General features: G+C 34.1%; 1 protein-coding gene and 1 long non-coding RNA gene across 2 annotated transcripts in view; both read right to left on the reverse strand.

Annotated features, from left to right (window-relative positions):
• LOC113189665 (uncharacterized) overlaps positions 1-18420 on the reverse strand; it is a 173128-nt gene that overhangs the window by 67679 nt on the left and 87029 nt on the right. The window lies entirely within an intron of this gene.
• Positions 1-18420, reverse strand: part of Nup205 (nucleoporin 205) — a 68765-nt gene that overhangs the window by 41777 nt on the left and 8568 nt on the right. Inside the window, exons 4-14 of the mRNA XM_026398568.2 lie at positions 16299-16443; positions 15579-15738; positions 14940-15168; positions 13742-13906; positions 10945-11120; positions 7638-7754; positions 7313-7450; positions 4858-5008; positions 3635-3840; positions 2348-2530; positions 382-432 (exon numbers count right to left, since the gene is read on the reverse strand). Of these exons, the coding sequence (XP_026254353.2) occupies positions 382-432; positions 2348-2530; positions 3635-3840; positions 4858-5008; positions 7313-7450; positions 7638-7754; positions 10945-11120; positions 13742-13906; positions 14940-15168; positions 15579-15738; positions 16299-16443 (1721 nt within the window). The remainder of the gene's footprint in view (positions 1-381; positions 433-2347; positions 2531-3634; positions 3841-4857; positions 5009-7312; positions 7451-7637; positions 7755-10944; positions 11121-13741; positions 13907-14939; positions 15169-15578; positions 15739-16298; positions 16444-18420) is intronic.

Below are 18420 nucleotides of genomic sequence, written 5' to 3' on the forward strand. Positions count from 1 at the left end.
CCACAATGTTCCAACCTTGAATTAAAAATAGAAATCTTAAATGTTTCTTTAAAAAAAGGAAGAGGAAAAATAGAAACTAAAAGAATTAATTATCACTTCAGGTTAACTCAAGTAACCTAATGAAACTGAGTTCAAATCAAAACTTTTCAGTTTGGATAGCTGCCATGTAACATTCTTTTCCAACATTGAAACATTGAATATTTTGGTTCCTTTCACTTAGTGTTTCATCTCTATTTCAACACCGATCAGAAAACCCATCAAATGCAAAAACATTAGAATTAAAAACTATAGAAACTTAAATGTTAAGAATAATTTTTGCATTTTTTTTAAATCATTACAAGTATAAATGAATATAGCATTTAACTAAAAGGAAAACTTTACCTCAATACCAATAGCTTGCCTCTGGCTTGGAACCCTGACGGTCTGCAGTATCTTAAAATAAGAAGTAGATGTTAGGAATGCTCCTCATTCATCAATTCACAATACTTTACTCTCCAGCAATGTAATATCTCATACCTCACCCACCACACCCACACATCTCACACTGTCCATCAGAAATAACAAGGGAGGAGTCCCTCCTGGACTTTCGTTAGCAATTCTGGGAGATTTAGATACAACTTTCAATTTTATGGTGTATAAAAAACTGGTAATTTCTAAGATCAAATAAGAGCTCTGATCAGCAAATTTCCTCTAAGATATTCTGGAAATGAATCTTAAAAAAGTTATTTACAAGAAGAAATCTCACCAGCGTGTAAGACACTGCTCTCTGTCCAAAACCAGCCCTACTTAAACCAAGAAGTTAGCTTACTGAAAATGGATTTCTTAAAGAGATTCTGAGTTAAGATGTTGTTCTGATCTTGTTATGGGTCTAAGTATTCTACCATATAGTAAAATTATATTTGTGTATAATTTATATATAACACATGTATAGTAAAACTGTATTTATTCACAATACTTTACTCTCCTGCAAGTCAAGAGTGTACTATCAAGTAAAATACTTTAAAATTAAAAAAAAAAAAAATGTGTTGCTCTAAGGATAGAAATGTCATTGTGTAACTAAGGAGAATAAAAAAAATGAAAAAAAAAAAGAATGTCAAAACCCAACTGCATTGCATTTCAGATGTACAGAAGTAAACAGCATGTAGGAATCTGATAAGTACTGGTATACTCATGAATCAAAAAGGGAAGTGTTGCAGGGTGCAGCGGCTGTACCTATAATCCCAGCAATCAGGAGACTGAGGCAGGAGTATCACAGTTCAAAGCCAACCTCAGCAACTTAGAGAGGCCCTAAGCAACTTAGTGAGATCCTGTCTCAAAATAAAAATAAATAAGGCTGGGGATGCAATTCAGTGGTCAAGCATGCCTAGTACAAAAAAAGAACCTGAAGTGTCAATAGTAAGCCAAAAGTGGCCCAGCCTCTCAACACACAGTCCCACTAATTATTGTTTTCCTTTTTTTAATAAAGTACAATTCACATCTTTAGGAAGCATATGTTAGAATTACTCTAGAATACTACTTTAAAATGGATGCTTCTGTAAATAATGAGTTATAATGACAGGCTCATTTATGTTGTATTGCTCCTAGGACAAAACACATATTCCATCTAACAATTTTCTTAGGGATATTTCTATAAGGCATATCCTAATTTTTCTTTTCCACATTATCACATAGAGAATATACTTGATAGAAAAACTCCAATGGAGCTTGCATTTAGAGAAAAAGACTCCAAATATTATATAACCCATATATTTCCCCTCCCATGTCAGCATAAGTACATTTCCTTAGTGTGCAAAAATAAAAAAAATCCTGCTATATGCCCATTTTAGCACAAAAACTATGTTCCTGGCAATAAGCCTTCGTGACTATCAGTAAAAAGTTCTCTGGTTACTGTTAAAATTTCTGTACAAAAATAGCAAACTTGTGCTGCCCTTTAATAGAAAAACAACCTCCACAGATATTTCACTCTTCTGATATAGGGAAAGATGGATATAGGAAAGAAAAACAGACATTTCCCATTTTAATGTGTTTATATGACTTATGAAGGCTTACAAAAGCTATCCACCTATCTCTATCTATCCATCTATCCACCTATCTTTACAGACATTGAAAAACAAGATCTTCAAAAATGTATTTGAAAAACCAGTCTCTGGTAACCTAATAAACTTACCAACTAATTCAAGAGAAAAACCCAGGCCTATTAGTTTCTGATGCTGTACCTGGCCCCCAAACCATAACTTTCTCATTGAGAAGTCCAAGACATAGCATAAGTTAACATGTTGCTCTTGCTTCTACGGTGTTTTTGAGCTCACTTTCCAAATAATACAAATAAGGGAGTTCATAACACTACCTGAGTGTATTCCAATGACTGCCAGAGGGAAGCAGCAATTTCAGGAGACTTTCCAAAAGCTGCGAGAGTCTTCAGTAGTTCAGCTTTGAGAACAGGGGGAATACTACACTGTAGAAGCCCAAGAATCACCACAACAGGGGTCCACTGAGGATGTTCACACAGAGCCAAACGAGCATTTTCACTCTGAGAAATGAACACACACAAAAAAAGACGTCTCAATTTTACTTTAGACACTCTGTTGCCCATGCAACAATTCCTAAACTCAAGTGATTCAACTGCCTCAGTTTCCCCACTAGGCTGGAATTTACAGAGGTACATCCCCAAGTTCAGCTTTCCATTTTTAAAAGCTAAGAAAGGAAAATAACCAGCAATCACTTAACTGCTAGCATTTATAGAGAGCCCTGACAGATTTAATACATACTAAACAAAGATAAGCCTAACATGCATGCTTGAAGTCTACCAGTGGATCAAATCAAATTGATAGTATGGTCAATGTAAAGAACAGAGAAGCAGCAGCCTATGAAGAACTACTTTTGATGATCCAAGTATGGAAAATAATACTACAAAGATAAATGGTCTGCTAGGGTCTTATAAATATTATCTCAGCATTTTAAATCCTCTCTGGAAAAACATAGTGTAGTATCATGCATGAATGAATAAATACTTGCCTTTTTCAGAGGAAAAAATAGACATATATAGTATCAAGTTATCTCTTCATTTTCAATAATATAAATTACTAACTTGACATTTTGACATTTAATAATATTAATCATGATTAGAAAAACCAAAAAGCTAGAAGATACTATTCCTTTCCTCCAGAGAAAACATCAGCCTGAGCATTTAACTTTGCTCTAGAAGTTGGAAAATAATATTATGAAGATAAGTCTGATTGTACCTAGTAAAATGCTTTGTTATGGGGATAAAAAATAATAATTCCGTAAATCGCCTTTCTTTTTAATTAAAGTTATTCTCTATGTATGCACACACATTATTACTACATTTGTGCTAGAAAACCTTCTAGAAGGATGCATACCTAAAACTCATTCTTACATGCCACTCTGGTTCAGGTTCAGGATATTATTTTCATACCAAGATTATTCCAATGAACAAGGTTACCACAATTTATACCCTCTACCAGGACAAGAAAAGAAAAAGCTTAAAGGCAGAATGCTATATTGTGCTAAATTTATCACTCACATGGGTAAGAATTAAGAGAAAACGTTTGACCTCTTAAAATATTACTGTTCTAGAATATAAGTAAGCTTATGCTGTAGATTGGTTACCTACCCAAGTAATAATGGTAGATGTGAGCTGCAAAAAAGCAATCAACCCATCTTGCTCCTTCTGGGTGATGCCACGTGAAGGAAGGTGACGGTACTGGACACTATCTGCACTTGGAAGATCCTTTCGGAGATGTTCATGGTAAAGCATTAAGGAGTGAAAGAAATGCTCCCAGGAAACAGGACTACCACCTGCTCCCTGAATATTTTCAACTGTAAAGAAAGGTAGTACAGAATATTTTTTCAAAAACCTGTATTCATTTGCTTAGAAATGGAAACAAAATTAATTTAAAACAAAAAACTTTGTCTTTGTCATAACACAAAGGCAATCTTGTTCCAGGTAAGTAGTATGTTGAAAAAGGGTTAACACACCTCTAAAACTAGAATTTTGAATTAATCTTTCCTAAGGGCTAAGAATGGGATGATATCCATGTAAATATTAATTATTTTGCATATCAGTTACCTGCTTAATACCCACAAGAGTTCTGTGCTGTCATATAGCTATTCAGGGCTGCTTTCCCCCACAAAATAACCCACAAATATTAAGCTTGAATTCCCAAAGAAAGGTGATTACATTCAAGATTTGTAAACTATGCTATTTTGTATATTTTGCCCCTAGTGTACAACAGTAGGGGCAAGAGTATAGGATATAGAACAAGGAGGCCCTGACAAAGTAGATCTGACAGGCAGATCTCAGTTCTAATCATGGCTCCCCAATGACCTGTCACCTTGGGTAAATTATTTTACATCTCTAAACCTCAGCTTCTTCACATTTAAAAATGAAAATAATATCTACCTGACAAACCAGATGACTACTATCTCTTTTCCAGTGTTTTTGATTTAACCAGACCTAGTCTAAAAATGAAGTGAGAAAACTGGGAGAAGGTCAAGAGAAAACTTTAGAAAAACAAGTATTTTTGAAAATAAAAAAAAAAAAATAGATGTGGAAAGGGAATGTATTTTTCATTGTATACCAGTTATGTTCTTGAAATATTACACTTATTCTGATTTGTTAACCTGAACTGTACCTATAAATGAGAATGACAAAATTCCCAAATCTGTGAGACCATAATCAGTGTGTCACCAGCATGCTTCTTGTCCTCTGTTGTCATAAGGATAACTTATATCTTTGGAGAAACCCAGCAAAAATAACCAACCTTCTTTACTAAACAGTGGGATACCAAACTCAAGAGTGTAACAACAAACTTAAACAACATCCAATTTCCTTACCATGACTACTACCATTGACTTTGAGCAGGCTAAAACAGTAGTGTGCACACTGAGGGCCATTGGCCAATCCCTGGAGCATTTTCAAATAGGGAATATAAATAGTTGGAGGCAAAAGGTCACCCATTTGCCTAACAAACTTTGACAAGACAACCTGAAACAGAGAAAAGAAAATAGTAAAGCATATATTAACTATAATGCAACATGGACTAGCTAATAAAGCTAATAAAGACTACATAAACTAAAACCAGTTTTCTGATTTTACCCTTGCAAAAGACAAAATTGGTATTCTATTTATGAAAATAGTTTTTTAAGCTCGTCATCAGCAATTTAATGCAATTACAGAATATTTTTGTGAAATTAAGTGCATCCCCCCCCCCCAAACATCTCAATGTTACAACATAAGACTAGACATATTTTTTTCTTTTTTTGCAGAACTGAATATTGAACTCCCAGAAGTTTGGGAGGGTGAGGCAGGAGAATTGCAAGTTCAAAGCCAGCCTCAGCAACTTAGCGAGACCCTGTCTCTTAAAATATACATATTAAAATGGATTGGGGATGTGACTTAGTGGTTAAGCAACCCTAGGTACAACTCACAGTACCAAAAAAAAAAAGAAAAAAAAATCTTGAATATTGAGCCCAAGGACACTCAACTACCAAGCTATATTCCCAGACCTCTTTTTTTTTTTTTTTTTTTTTTGTAGTTGTAGATGGACAGAACGCCTTTATTTTATTTGTTAATTTTATGTGATGCTGAGGATTGAACCCAGTGCATCAGCAATACTAGGCAAGCGCTTTGCACTGGGCTACAACCCTAGCCCATCCCAGACCTTTTTTTAAAAAAATTATTTTTTATTTTGAGAAAGGGTCATACTAAGTTTCCTAGGCTGGAGTCAAATTTACTATCATCCTGGTTCAGCTTATGTAGTTGCTATGATTGTAGGCGTGTTTCACAAAAACTGCGTGACTATACACCTTTTAAAAAAAAAAAAATTTTTTTTTTAGTTGTTGATAGACCTTTATTTATTTATACATAGTGCTGAGAATCGAACCCAGTGCCTTACACATGCCAGACAAGTGTGCTACTGCCCGTGGAGCCCCAGCCCCAGCCCCTAAACACCATTTTTAAATATGTAAAACACCTGAAGAAATTTACTAATCCAAAATTAACCAGCAAATTCAGAAGTATACTTAGAACTCAAAGTTCCTAAATGCCAACTGCATTAGTATGAAAACCAAGCAATCAGAAATTATTTTGACAGTAACCTAAACATACAACTGTTGTGTTCCCACCAAAACCATGCTCCTATACTCCTGCTGTATTAAGCTTTTTTATTAGTTTTCCCTTTCTACTTGCTTATATTTAAAACCTATGACTAAAAATATTAATTCAGACTCATTAGTTGGAACTACACTGAAAATGTATAGATATCTGAGAAATTATATTAAATGCGTTAGGTATAACAAGGTTTTATAACGACATAGGAAAATATCCTTATTTTTAAGACAGATCCTACTTATTATTAAGGAGTGAAATGTGATATAGACTATAATTTCCTCTAAAAAATCCCAGCAAAATAAGTGTTAGAAATAATGGGAGTAGATGAAGCAAACATGGCAAAATGTTAACATAAAATGTGAAATTAAGATGTTAAGTATTCATTATAATTATCTTCCAAATGTTTGAAATTTTTAACTGAAAAAAAAATTTAATCTTTAAAAGGTTTTAATACATCCTTCTCTGAAACATTTTTCAAATGGGGAAAAACTGAAACAACACAAGAAATACAATAAAATAAAAGAAAGCATCTGATCCCAGACTGCAGAGAAAAATAAAAAAATATACAGCATAAAAGCTTCTACTCCAAAAGTCCCCAAAAGACAAATCCTGACATGGCAATCCATTTTATTTACTTCTGTACTTCACACTTTAGACAATATAGGATGGAAAAGGAACTCTTGTCTATGTTACCAATAGTTATCATAGGCATGTTGTCATCAATTAAAACTTCTAAAGGCTGGGGTTGTGAGGAACTGGGTTTGATTCTCAGCACATCATATAAAATACATAAAATAACAACAACTAAATTAAAATAATTTTTAAAAATTTCTAAGCCTTGCTCCTTAATATTTGTACCTCTCCTACTCCTAAAACTTGATTAAAATCATGTATATTGATTACTGTTGCACCTTTGGAGGAGAGACTAAAATACTAATAAAACTAATGATGAGACTTGCCTTTTTAGGCTCTAAGCATTTAACACACAACCTGTAAAATGATTAGAACTTGAATTTAATGGTTTTAAACTTCCCCAAATAAAGGAAAAGTATAAATTTCTAAAAATTAACACTAGAGGTCTTTTGTATTAAATAGCAACATCAAGAGTAACATCTTTCATATTTTCAAAACTCCCAATTACCACACCAGAATATAAAAGTAGAAAGCCTAAAGACTCACCTGGCGTTGAGGGGGTCGCTGATGAGCCACCCCCAGATAAGAGCCCATGATGGTGGGAGTCTGTAGAGGCTCTGAGGGACACCAATATTCTAGGGCAAGCTCCAAATGAAAAAGATTTTTTTTATATAGTTCACCAATCTGCAAGGAATAAGCAAAGACTGTGGGAAATGCTTATAATAAAAAAAAATGCTTTAAATAAGAATATACAATAGTATTGATTTCACTTGTGGATTTAAAGTACGATAGGTGAAATTTTCTAAAGTAAGGAAAAACATAAGGAAGGGACAAAGAGATGACAAAGTACTCAATATAATTAGTGGCTTACCAGGAGCATTAAGTGTTCTAGATCTCTTCTGAGAGAAATGGGTGGTTCATTACCCATTTGCATACTCATGTGAATTATTCGAGCATCTTCATCTGCCCGGTTCCTCAGCTGTTTCACCTATTAAATTTATTAGATTAATATGAACTTCTTATTTATGGAATAATAATATTGAAATCAGGATATTAGACAATTATCACTGCTTAGAAGTTGAGTTTAACCCAGTGTTTTCCCAATGGGGCCACTACTGACATTTCAGGTAGGATACTTCTTCACTGGGATGGATTATCCAGAACATTCAAGACACTTAGCATCCCTGGAACTAAATACTAACCACCAATAACAACACTACAGTAATTATAACAAGCAAATGTAGTCCTGCTCATTTCCCAACATGCTGTAAAGATTATTGTAGCCCTGCTTTTGTTTACATTTGTGTAAACTAAATACCCACCGAAGTAACAAATTACTTCTTAACAACAACAAAAACAAAACAGCTTGATGAATCCACAATTATATGTACCTGGAGATTCCAATAGTCTTTTTTCAATGTTCAATAGAACAAGTACAGAGAAAAATCAGTAAGGATCTGAAAGACTTGAACGACATCAACAAGCAACTTAACCTAATTGATGTTTGTGGAACATTCCACAGAACAGTAGAACATATATTCCTTTCAGGTATACACAGAGCATATATCAAGATAGGCCATATTTTGAGCCATAAAACAAATGTCAACATAATTGAAAAATTACAATGTTCTCCTACCAAAACATAACTGAATTAAAAACTAGCGACAGAAAAATAACTGGGAAGTCCTCCAAACATGTGGAAAATTAGACAACATACTTCTATATAAATACTCGGGATATTTTAGAAAATATATTGAAACTGAAACAAACAAAAAAATGCAACCTGTTAAAATTTGTGTGGCACAGCTAAAGCAATTACTAGAGACAAATTTATAGTACTAAAAAAAAGTTTATATTGGGGGAAAATGTTTCAAATCAATAATCTAAGCTTCTACCTTAAGAAAATAAAAGGAAAAGGGCAAATTAAACCCAAAGCAAAGGGCTGGGGATGTGGCTCAAGCGGTAGAGCGCTCGCCTGGCATGCGTGCCGCCGGGTTCGATCCTCAGCACCACATACAAACAAAGATATTGTGTCCGCCGAAATCTAAAGAATAAATACTAGATATGTCAAGAGCTTTGTAATGTTGTGAACAACCAATAAAAAAAAAAAGAAGGTAAAAAAAAAATAAATACTAAAAAAATTTAAAAGCTAATTCATTAGAAAGACCAGTAAGATTATAAACCTCTACCAGGTTAATTAAGAATGGGAGAAGGCACAAATTACCAATATCAGGAATTAAAGGAAATATCACTACAGATCCTATAGAAACAAAAAATACAATATAGTACGTTAGGAATAACTTTATGCTAATCAACTTGGGAATTTGAATGAAATAGACAAATTTAAAAATTTTTTTTTTAGTTGTAGCTGGACACAATATCTTTATTTTATTTATTTTTATGTGGTGCAGAGGCTCAAACCAGAGCCTCACACATGCTAGGGGAATGTAGCTCTACCACTGAGCCTCAGCCCCAGCCCTGAAACAGACAAATTTACTGACAGCTACAAACTGCCAAAGCTCCCTCACACAAAAAAAAAAACAAAACCATAATCTAAGCAGTTCTATAGATATTAAAGAAATTCCAGTATCCCAACATTATGTAAATTCAGTGTTTACCTTATTTCATACCACTTATGATTCTTCTATCAAAATTCTTCTCAACCTTCATCTTTTCATAATCAGACTCATTTGGGTTACTAATTAGGAGATAATTTTAAACCTTAACCCTTCTAAGGATTCCACAAATATAAATGAAAGGATTGACAGGTTACCATTAAAAGGACTTAATGCTACCTATCAAGTCCTTTGATGTTACTATCATTTAGATTATCTGTTAGGTATACTCTATTCTATTCCTTACCACTGTAATTTACTATTGCACCTCTTATTGTTACAATCTATATTTTTTTTGTATCTATCTTATCTCATGAATTAGACTATAAATTCTTTGTTGACAGGGAATAAGTTTCCTACTTTTTTTTTTTTTTCCTTAGTGTTGGGGATTGAACCCAGGGTCTTCTTCATGTGTTATACCACTTAGCATACCCCCAGCTTTATGTGTCTTCCTCACTATACCTAAGCATGGTACCTGCATCACAGGAGAAACGTGAACACTGGATTCATTAAGTAATGAATAAACACTTCACTCCTTGACTGTTTGTGCCACTTTTTTTTTTAATGGACACAATACCTTTATTTTATTTATTTTTTATGTGGTGCTGAGGATTGAACCCAATGTCTCACATGTGCATGCTAGGCAAGGGCTCTACCACTGATCCACAACTCCAGTCCCTGTTTTTGTCATTCTTGGTAATTTTTCCATTTGTTTTATGTTTTCTAAAAGGTATGGTATTAGAAATCCAATATGTATTTTAAGTGTAGAATCTCTGGGGTGCTTTCTTTTTAACATACAAAGGGACAGTTTTAAAATATACATATATTTACTTTTTGCCACCATTTTGATGACTTCTTAAGCACAAAATGGCAAACAGAAAATAAGGAACTGTCAGAAATGGCTCCAACAACTCTTTTTTGGATCAAGGTTACAGCTCAAACCATCTATTCAAAAGCTGACACTGCATTAAAGCTTCTTAAATCCATTACTTTACTTGTTTACATCCTGAGGCCCATTTATACATGATCAAGAGTCTAAACAATTATCTACAAGATTACTCACTGTGCCTCTTCCAAATCATTATAAAAATAAAGTTGTCTACTTTCTCCTTATAAACCATTTTCAATGTCAACTATCCCTTCTTAATGGTTTATTTTTGACTAATGGTGACTCTTTTATTTCATTTTCATGAGTCACAACTATAGTTACAACACACCATGTTCAAATTTTAGTCTATACGAGCTCTAGACAAGGTGGCACACTCCCATAATCCCAGCAACTCAGGAGGCTGACAAAGACTGCAAGTTTGAGGCTAGCCTGGTCAACTTAGTGAGACCCTGTCTCAAAACAAAAGAAAGTGCTGGGGATGTTGCTGCATGCGTTACAGAGCAGCCCTGAGATCAACCTCCAGAAATGCCAAAAAAAAAATATATTTTCTTAGTCTATCTTAAAAGAGTTTTTTAGTTTCCAAAAAAAAAAAAAAACAAGCTAATCAATCAGTACAAAGTTATTTTACAAAATTCATTCACTACATTTTACTCATTTTATATTGCTATTCTTACCTTCATTGGCATGAGTGCAAGGAAATCTGTAATGAGATTATGGGTTCTACGAACATAAAATTCTTCCTGATAGAAGTTTTCTGACACTACTACAGACTCAGTGAGGAAAAGGAAAACATTGTCAGCAACTGCGAGCTCTGCCATTGCTTCATCTGCCTCTGTGAATTCAGCCAGAGCTAGAAACATATTTAGAAACAAAAACATTGGGAAAAAGTCATTAACTCAAGATATAATACCTCATAATGGTCTGCTGATGGTTCAAATTTCAGATACCTTCCCAACCTTCTATCATGTGCTATACTTACTAAAATGAGATTATGTATAACTGTAACTAACTCATAAACTCCAAAGAATTACTGAAAAAGTATACTATAAAAATACATACTCTTCATAATAATAAAAAAAGTGATGCAAATTAATTTAGACATGTGTAATATAACACTGACACAGTCAGAGAGCTATTAACCAAACAGTAAAATATTAAAAATGATGCTAAGGCTTTAATAACAATGAAATCGTGCTGGTCATTTGGAAAAAAATCATCAAGCCAATGAGTAAAGATCAAAACCTGAAAAACTAAATCTTTACAATAAACTGGCCTACTTACAACATTTTTAACATTTGGAAAATTTAAGTTACTACAAACAGACAAACATAATGAACTTCAACATGACCATCATTTCATTTCAATATTATCAATTTACTTCAGCTATATATCCTCTCTTCAACAATATCACATTGAAGAAAATTTCAGACAAACATCTCAATATTTTAACATTTCAACATTTAAATATTTCTTTATACAACTCAATAAGATACTGAAAAAATCCAGGTGAGGTGATGTATGCCTATGTCTGTAAGGCCTGTAAAGGCTGCAATTGCAGTTACGTAGGTGGCTGAGGCAGGAGGATCACAAGTTTGTGGCCAGTCTCAGCAATTTATTGAGAACCTCGGCAATTTTAGCTCAGTGGTAAAGCACTCCTGGGTTCAATTCCCAATATAGAGAAAGAAAAAAAAAAAAAAAAAAAAGAACAGTATTTATATATATATATATGTGTGTATATATATATATACACATACATACACACACACACATATACATATACACACACACATATACATACACAAAACCATTATCATATCTTCAAAAATAATTTCTCTGTCAAATATGCAGTGATTAAATTTATAATTATATTATCAATGCGATGTAAGATTTTACTTTGCTTCTTTTGTATGGTCTGTTTGCTTTAAATAAGGATTCAAATAAAGTCCACATATTGCAGTTAACGTACATTTCTAGGCTTCCATTGATCTTTTTTTTTTTCTTTGTGGCACTGGGGATAGAATCCAGAGTCTTATGCATGGAAGGCAAGCACTTTACCAGCTGAGCTATATCCCCAGCCCCATGTATCATTTTTATTTTTTCTTTGTCTTTTATCCCATAGTTTCTACAATGGTTAGGGACTGCATCCCAGTGGTATAGGTTATTTTCCTTCTTCTGAATATACTAAAAGTTGGTAGTTCTACCTAAAGACGCTTGATATGGATTCAAATTTTTGTTAAAAGTATGTCATAGGTAGTACTGCACTTTTCTAACAAGATACACTATTGCTTGTAACTGCTTCTAAATTTTAAATATAAAATTGTTAGGTAACTTTGTGGCAATCTGGCACTGGAAAAGAACTGCTATGTAACATATTCTGCTTGGCTGTCACAGACACCAAATACATAGTCTGTTATAGAAAGTACACTTTCATTGCCTTGAAAAAAAGTCAAGAAAATATAGAAGCCAGGATAGTCTCCATCAGAATAGATGGCTTTCTGTTTTGATATATGCTTTATTTTATATTTTGAAATAAAATCTGCATTCTACCCATTGCATTAAACTCAATGAGAACAAAATACTCTCTTAATTTCTTATTATGATTGATACTGACACTTATGTTACTAATGTTAGCTAAGTATTATTAACATCATTTATAGTTTACAATTTCTTGAGGCTGAAGTACAGCTCTGTAGCAGAGTATGTGCTTAGGAGTTTAATTTCAATACCCCACCCCCACATCAATCTAATAGCCCTAATTACTAAAATTTATTAAAAAAAAAACCAAAAAAACAAAAAACGAGACTATTAAACCAAAAAGATTAAGTAGCCAAAGATCTGGGACTTAAAACTATAAATCATAACATATTCTTATCTACTATTCTCTAGCAAACTATAAAATAGAATAGCATATTCTACAGTGCCCCTTAAGATGTGGTATGGGAAATTATAGTATAGGACTTTGATTAATGATCACAGCCACTTGAAGTTTAAAAGCTAATTTTATGTCAGAAAAGTATTGAAATAAAGACATATAAATGAAAAGAATATGTGTAGTTGTAAAATAAGAGTTTGTACATGAATGTTAAAGTCTAAAGGCTACCTACCTAAAGTCTAAAGGATACCTTATTATTATTATTTTTGGAACCAGGGATTAAACCCAAGGGCTATTAACCAATGAGCCACATCCCCAGCCCTTTAAAAAATTTTTGTTTTGAGAAAGGGTCTCATTAAGTTACAAAGATCTTCCCTGAGTTGCTGAGGTTGGCCTTTAACTTGTGATCCTCCTGCCTCAGCTTCCTGAGTCACTGGGACTAGAGGCACGTGCCACCATGCCTGGCTAATAATTTTTTTATAAAGTGACCAAAGATAGACTACTTATGTTCATATTTATTTATGTCAAAAGATAGTACTTCTCCCAAAATGTCATTAACTGATACACTGTCTCTCATTATAAAATTACCTACAATTTACCTGTCACATCAGGTAGCTGGGATATTCCCCTCAATGCCAGTGCCCAAGCAAGTCTAACAGTGGCTTGCAGCCCAGGTAATTTCCAAGGCTGTGAATCCTGAAGACGAGAGTGAATTGTTGCAATGTACTGTCTTTCTGTCAACAGTGGAAGCTGATGAATCATATCTGAAAACATAAAAATAGATGACTTTACCAAAAAGCACATAAATGAATTTTCACTTTTGACACAAAGATATAATGTCTGGAACTCAGAACATCTGAGCATATTCAAAAAAGAATTATGGCTAGTTAATATTAATGTCTGACATACCATACATACTACTGTTAAGTACTTACACACAAAAAATGAAAGAAGAAAACAGATAACCAATTCTAAATTCTAATATCACTACTTTCAATAATTTTTATAATATAAAATTTTAAAAAAGTTAGAGCCACTCATTTTTTCTACATATAAATTCTAAAATGTAAATAAACGCTAATCCGCAAAATCAAAAAGGTTTATGCAGTTGGGCACAGTGGCACATGCCTCTAATCCCAGCAAACTGGGAGGCTGAGGCAGAAAGATCAGAAGTTTAAAACCAGCTTTAGCAACTTAGGCCCTAGGCAACTTATTGGAATCTTGTCTCAAAATAAAAAATTTAAGAAAAGACTGGGGATGTGGCTCAATGGTTAGATGCTCCTGGGTTCATTCTCTGGTACAAAAAAAAAAAAAAAAAAAACCAAATGTCTACAAAAATTTTTATCTCACAAAAAAACCAAACAGCAAAGATGAAATACTACTGACATTATAGTCAACAAACTGTTTTCCTGAAAGGTTTGAAAATGTGAATAAGTAGTAAAGAAGCAATCAAACCAACTCATGAGCATGTATTAATATACATGCTTCCTTCAACATGTCCACTCTAAATATGGAAAGAAACCAATCCTGTAGGAATAACTAATGGAGCTGCATTTTTTGTTGCTGTGATACTGACCCTAACTTTTCTCATGTGTCAACCATGCACTCTGCCACTGAATGTGAGTCTTAAATATGATCTTACATCTAAACATTCAAATAAGGCTGAACTGCACACACAGAAACAAGAGGCAATTGTGTATTTTGGCAGCTAAAATATTACCTTTCTTGAATTTTTTCTCCACAATTTTAAACCTCATTTTTAAAAACAAACGTACTAAAACATATAAAATTCAATACCATCTCGTTCTTCTGTGCTTTGTTCTATAAAACTGATATCAAAACAATATAGAAGTGCCATTAGAAGAGCCAAATTCACTGCATCCAGTGAGCCATTAGCCTCAACTGTCACTCGTTCTAAATGTCCAATAAGGAGGAGAGTGTCATCTTTGCTTAATGGTGACTGGCATGCCCAGGCAAAAACACTTTCTGCCAGAGACTGCCTGCACTCCTTGATAAGATCAGAAACCTAAAAATAAAAACATATGATTATCAATATAAATAAATTACAGGAACCCTGATCATATTACAAAATGATCATATTACAAAATTTTATCAAAGATAACAAAATAAAACTATCTGAATCCAAGTGATCCTAAGTCTTATTTCTAGAATTATGAATAAATCCTATTATTTATTCCTTAAACTTAAATTCCTTAAAAATATGAGGTAACCAGTTCCTTGAAGAGCTCATTTCAGAACAAATACTAGAATGATACATGCACAACTAGTTGAAACCAATGCTAATGAATAGAGCTGACTACATATTTTGAAATGCATTATTAATTTTCTTTTGCCTTATGTCAAAAGTATTATAATTGTCATGATTCCTCTGTTTCAGATTTGATACAAACAACCCACAAATTCATCTCATCTTGCCTCTTTGCGATGTTTTTCACTGCCCAAACCTCTCTCTCGTTGTAGTTTCTCAAATTCATTATTCACATCAATCTGTGATACCAGAGTGAGGACTTTATAAGTCAATCCTTGTTCCATCAGCTCATCTGTAAAACGTGTTATCATGGAAACCAGTTCTGGACTGTAATGAAAAGAAATAAACCTATATTGAACAATTATGCTTATACTTCCTCATAATAAATGATACAGCAAAAGCTCTTTTGATAACATATTACTGAAAACAACCAGGATGAATTAATTATAACCTACCTTTTTACTTTTGGGTAGTAGGGATTGAACGCAGGGATGCTTAACCACTGAGCCACATCCCTAGCCATTTTTATATTTCATTTTGAGATAATCTCATTAAGTTGCTTGGGGCCTCATTAAGTTGCTTAGGGCCTCGTTAAATTGCTGAGGCTGGCTTTGAACTTGTGATCCTTCTGCCTCAGCCTCCTGAGCCACTGGTATTATAGGCAGGTGCCACAGCACCCAGATAATTACTTTTATTTGTAAGCCAAATAAAGCAAGTTTAAACTGCTTGTTTTATTTGGTTTACAAAATAACTATGTTACTAAGCTTAGCTTATACTACATATTTTACTGAAACTGTAAAAACTAATGGAAATTTCTGTTACTTTTAAAATTATAATTCTTCAGGTAATCTCAAATTAACCTCTGAAATCCCAAGAAGCAAACAGACCTGAGTTCTAAAGTCCAAGTCTTTCCACGTCTGGACTGTATCAAGGCTTTCAAAGAATTTGCAATGCACCGTTTTCCATCCCAGTATAAAAGAACAGCTACTAATCCTCTAGTGAGTCCAGGAAAATGTGGCTGTTGGTGCTCTCCTAAAAAAGAAAATTCAACAATAATTTAGTAAATACAACAAGTTCACTCTGCCTTTAAAATATATATATATATATATTTTTTTTTTTTAGGTGTAGACAGACACAACCCAATGCCTTTATTTTTATGTGCTCTACCGCTGAGCCATAATCCCAGCCCCTCACTCTCCTTTTAGCCTACTCTCCCCTTTGAAAGAATTCCACAGTCTTTCAGTTCATCTCCTACCTTTCTTCTCTACCCCATCACTCCTCTTCTGCACTCACTTCAGTTCCCTAAATTCATCACTTTGTTTTCCCCTCCTCCAGGTGATGTCTTCTGCTTGATGCCCTCTGCTTTCCTGAGTGTCCCTCATTCCACATTTTTGCAACACCTGGACTTGTTTGCATACAAACTTGAATTCATGCACTGAATTGTTTCAAAATGGTTTCCACATATTTCTCCATGACTAGACTATATGCTCCTTTATACTAGTTGAAGTTTTATTTATCTTCATATTGCTAGAATCTTATCACAGGACCTGACACAGGGTAAATATAAAATAAATATTCCTTAAATGAAAGTTCTGAGTTACACTCAAACCTAAAGCATGTTCAGTTAACATCCTTCCCACAGAAGGAAAAACTACCTGCCTCGTTCTCAATATCATACTTCAATGAAGTTTAGAACAAATAGAATTTTGGTAGGCACATCATACTTTTTTGGCGGGGCAGGGTACCAGGATTGAACTCGGGGGGGGGGGGGGGGGTACACAACCACTGAGCCACATCCCCATCCCTATTTTGTAAATTGCCTAGTGCCTTGCCATTGCTGAGGCTGGCTTTGAACTTGTGATCCCCCTGCCTCAGCCTCCAGAGCCTCTGAGATTACAGGCATATTCCACCATGCCCAGCAGCACAAGATGCTTTTAGACATTAAACACTGGTTCAAAATGTGTGTATTTTCTTCACATTTCATCTGTCATAATTAAAATAACCTGCTCATTTTATAGAAATTCCAATCTCAGTTATTCTGGATCATATATATTTCAACTTCCCATTGCAATCAGATAAGATCCAAGTACTCCCATAGCCTACAAAACCCAACACAATCTGATTCTTGCTGCATCCTCATCCTCTAAAACTCTCTTGCCCATTCATGAAACTCCAGCCCAGTGGTATTTTTACCCTTAACCAGGCCTTTTCTTCACACCTCAAACACCTACTGCTTAGTCTGCCTGGAACAGCCTTCCCCAATAGGTTGGGGCTGCCACCTTCTCATCACTGGGTCGCATGCCAAATATCAACTAAGAAGCTGTGATTAAGTATGCGATACAGAATTACCCTAACCTGCCCCTTCTATGTCCCACTAACTTATTTTATTCCAAATATTATTATAGAAATTATCTTATTTTTGACCTAGTCATTCATTTTCCGAATCACCTCATCCAAAAACCTGTAAAAAAAGAAGTAACCTTACCTTTATGGCAATAAATGCTTTGTGCTATAAAACTCTGAAGATAAAATTTCTTCTTCTTTCTTTTCCCCCTTGTATTGGAAATTGAACCCAGAGGCAAATTACCACTGAGCTATATCCCCAACCCTTTTTATTTCTTATTTTGAGACAAGAGGTTGCTAAGTTGCTGAGGGTTTCACTAAATTGTTGAGACTGGCTACAAACTTGCAACCCTCCAGCCTCATCCTCCCAAATTGCTGGGATTATAGGTGTGTGCCATCACACCCAGAACAACCTATTATTGTTTGCTAGTAAGTTACCATGTAAAAGCCTACCGTAATGCAGTTTAATTAATTATCTTAAGAATTTAACAACTCTGATCACTAAGTTGAAGTCTTCCCTTTAATCAAAGGTAAACAAAAAGAAATATTTTGAATATGGTTTTGTCAAGTAAACCACATCCTTGGAAATTATTTTAGAATCCAAACATTGAAATACTTTAATTTTGAGTGCCTAATTTAATAGTTCTATACTGCTTTATCAATGTA

Source organism: Urocitellus parryii, chromosome 3 (genome assembly GCF_045843805.1).
Source record: "Urocitellus parryii isolate mUroPar1 chromosome 3, mUroPar1.hap1, whole genome shotgun sequence".
Classification (NCBI taxonomy): domain Eukaryota; kingdom Metazoa; phylum Chordata; class Mammalia; order Rodentia; family Sciuridae; genus Urocitellus; species Urocitellus parryii.